The following is a 2,057-nucleotide window of genomic DNA, read 5'->3' on the forward strand; positions in this document are numbered from 1 at the left end:
GACCTATAGGTATTCACGGCAGGTAGGTATATTAATATCTCTCTATATATATAGGTTCGCTGGAAATAAAGTATGTCATAGAGATGTCTCTCAAAGATTGGGGTATGTCCTGCAACATCTTTCAGACAAAATGAACGAGTAGTAAATTTTTTAATTGATATGGCTCCACAGATAATCAAATTTTCTGAGAATAAAGAACGCTCTGCAAACGAGTTCTCACAAGTATGTTGATGCAATGTTATATTTATATGTTATAATACATAAAGCCAGTATTGCAAAGAACCGTATTACTCGTAATGTCATTACTGTTTTCAACATTTTTTAACATTCTCAACTCTGTATAAAGCATACATAATTTTAAGATTGCAGGTTTTCCTAATGTACTGGGCATTATCGATGGTACATCAATTAAAGTGAGAACACCAGCACATAAAATCAAATCTACTTATGTGAATAGACATGACATTTCTTCAGTTACTCTACAGGGTATATGCGATGCTAATGAAAGGTTTATTGACGTCTTTACTGGTATTCCAGCAAAAATCCACGACTCACGTGTTTTAAAACTATCGGATATCAATGAGTCTTTACCAGTAATATGTGAAAGCAAATATCACATACTGGGAGATGCAGCATACTCTATAAGAGAATGGCTATTGGTTCCCTATAAAGATTACGGAAATCTAACGAATAAAGAACGTGAATTCAATAAACGGTTCTGTGTGACACGAGTATTGATTGAAAATGCTTTCGGACTATTAAAAGGCCGTTTTCGGCAACTCACGGAGTTACATCTTCATAGTATTGATAAAATATCAAAATTCATTATTTCTTGTTGTGTTTTACATAACTTATGTATTGATAACAACGATGATTTTAATTTTGAATTCGAAGTTGTAGACAATAATGACGAATCCAATGAAGAAGTTAGAGTAGAGCAGGAAGTTCTATTACGAAGATTGGGAGAAATAAAAAGAAATGAACTATTGAATGTAATGTTTCCGTGAAATAAAACGCAATGCGATATATACAAAATTATATTATTATTATTATTGTTCGTTTATTTACCTTTCGTACATATAAGAATAACTTTCTTAACATTCAGATAAATAATATTATAATGCATTGTTTATTTTATATTATGAATCTCTTTGTAACACTTGTGCGAGGTCTACAATAGAAGTCGTAGAGGTCGTAGGGTCTTAAGTCGTAGAAAATTGACCAATCATAGTCGATTATTCTTTTCATATTCGATTGCGATTGGTCAATTTTCTATGACTTAAGACTCTACGACCGCTACGACTTCTATTATAGACCCCGCATTATAGTATATTATTTTATAAATGTGCAACAGAATATTTATTTTATCCTATAACTTCTTAAAAAGAATCACTTATCGACTTACAATTATATTAAATGCATGACTTTAATTTATATTTTATATTGAATCACAGAACTCTCTTAATATAGTATATTGAATCACAGAACTCTCTTAAATACCGATAAATGAAAGAACTCTTGTAACGTTAAGATAATGAATACTAATTAGTTAATACTTTTAAATATTGCGACAATTATCTCTAAAGAATTTTAATCATAAAAAAATGATGAAAATTATAGCGATTTCGGCTGGTAACACCAACGTGCACTGGTGCATATCAAGGTCGTTGTACACTGTTCCCAAGCAGAACAACGTCAAAATGATGTCACGATAACGTCAAAATGGCATCAAAATGATTGAAAAATGACTTTTAGTGATCATTTTGGAGTCATTTTGACATCATTTTGATATTATAATGACTTGTTGTTCTGCTTGGGATTGTACAACGGCCTTTATATGCACCAGTGCACACTAGTGCATACCAGCCGAAATCGCTATTATAAAAAACATAAACATAGAATTACTTATAGCGTATTCGATTTACTGACTCGATTATCCGACTATGAGTCAATTTCTTAAAGCTGCATTTCTTGTACGATTTAGCTCTTCTTTCGCAGCGAAACAGACACCATTTGACTTGGAGTCGAGTTAAATCAATAAATCGAGTACGTTATAT

At 31.7% G+C, this 2,057-nt stretch overlaps 1 protein-coding gene across 1 annotated transcript; it reads left to right on the forward strand.

Moving 5' to 3' along the window:
- The first annotated feature begins 83 nt into the window (after positions 1-83).
- LOC108762152 (putative nuclease HARBI1) lies at positions 84-1,007 on the forward strand. The gene is made up of 2 exons (XM_018509014.1): positions 84-102; positions 370-1,007. Exons 1-2 carry the CDS (start codon positions 84-86, stop codon positions 1,005-1,007), a joined length of 657 nt encoding a protein of 218 aa, XP_018364516.1.
- The last annotated feature ends 1,050 nt before the right edge of the window (positions 1,008-2,057 follow it).

The sequence above is a fragment of the Trachymyrmex cornetzi genome, unplaced genomic scaffold (genome assembly GCF_001594075.2).
Source record: "Trachymyrmex cornetzi isolate Tcor2-1 unplaced genomic scaffold, Tcor1.1 scaffold2787, whole genome shotgun sequence".
NCBI lineage: Eukaryota > Metazoa > Arthropoda > Insecta > Hymenoptera > Formicidae > Trachymyrmex > Trachymyrmex cornetzi.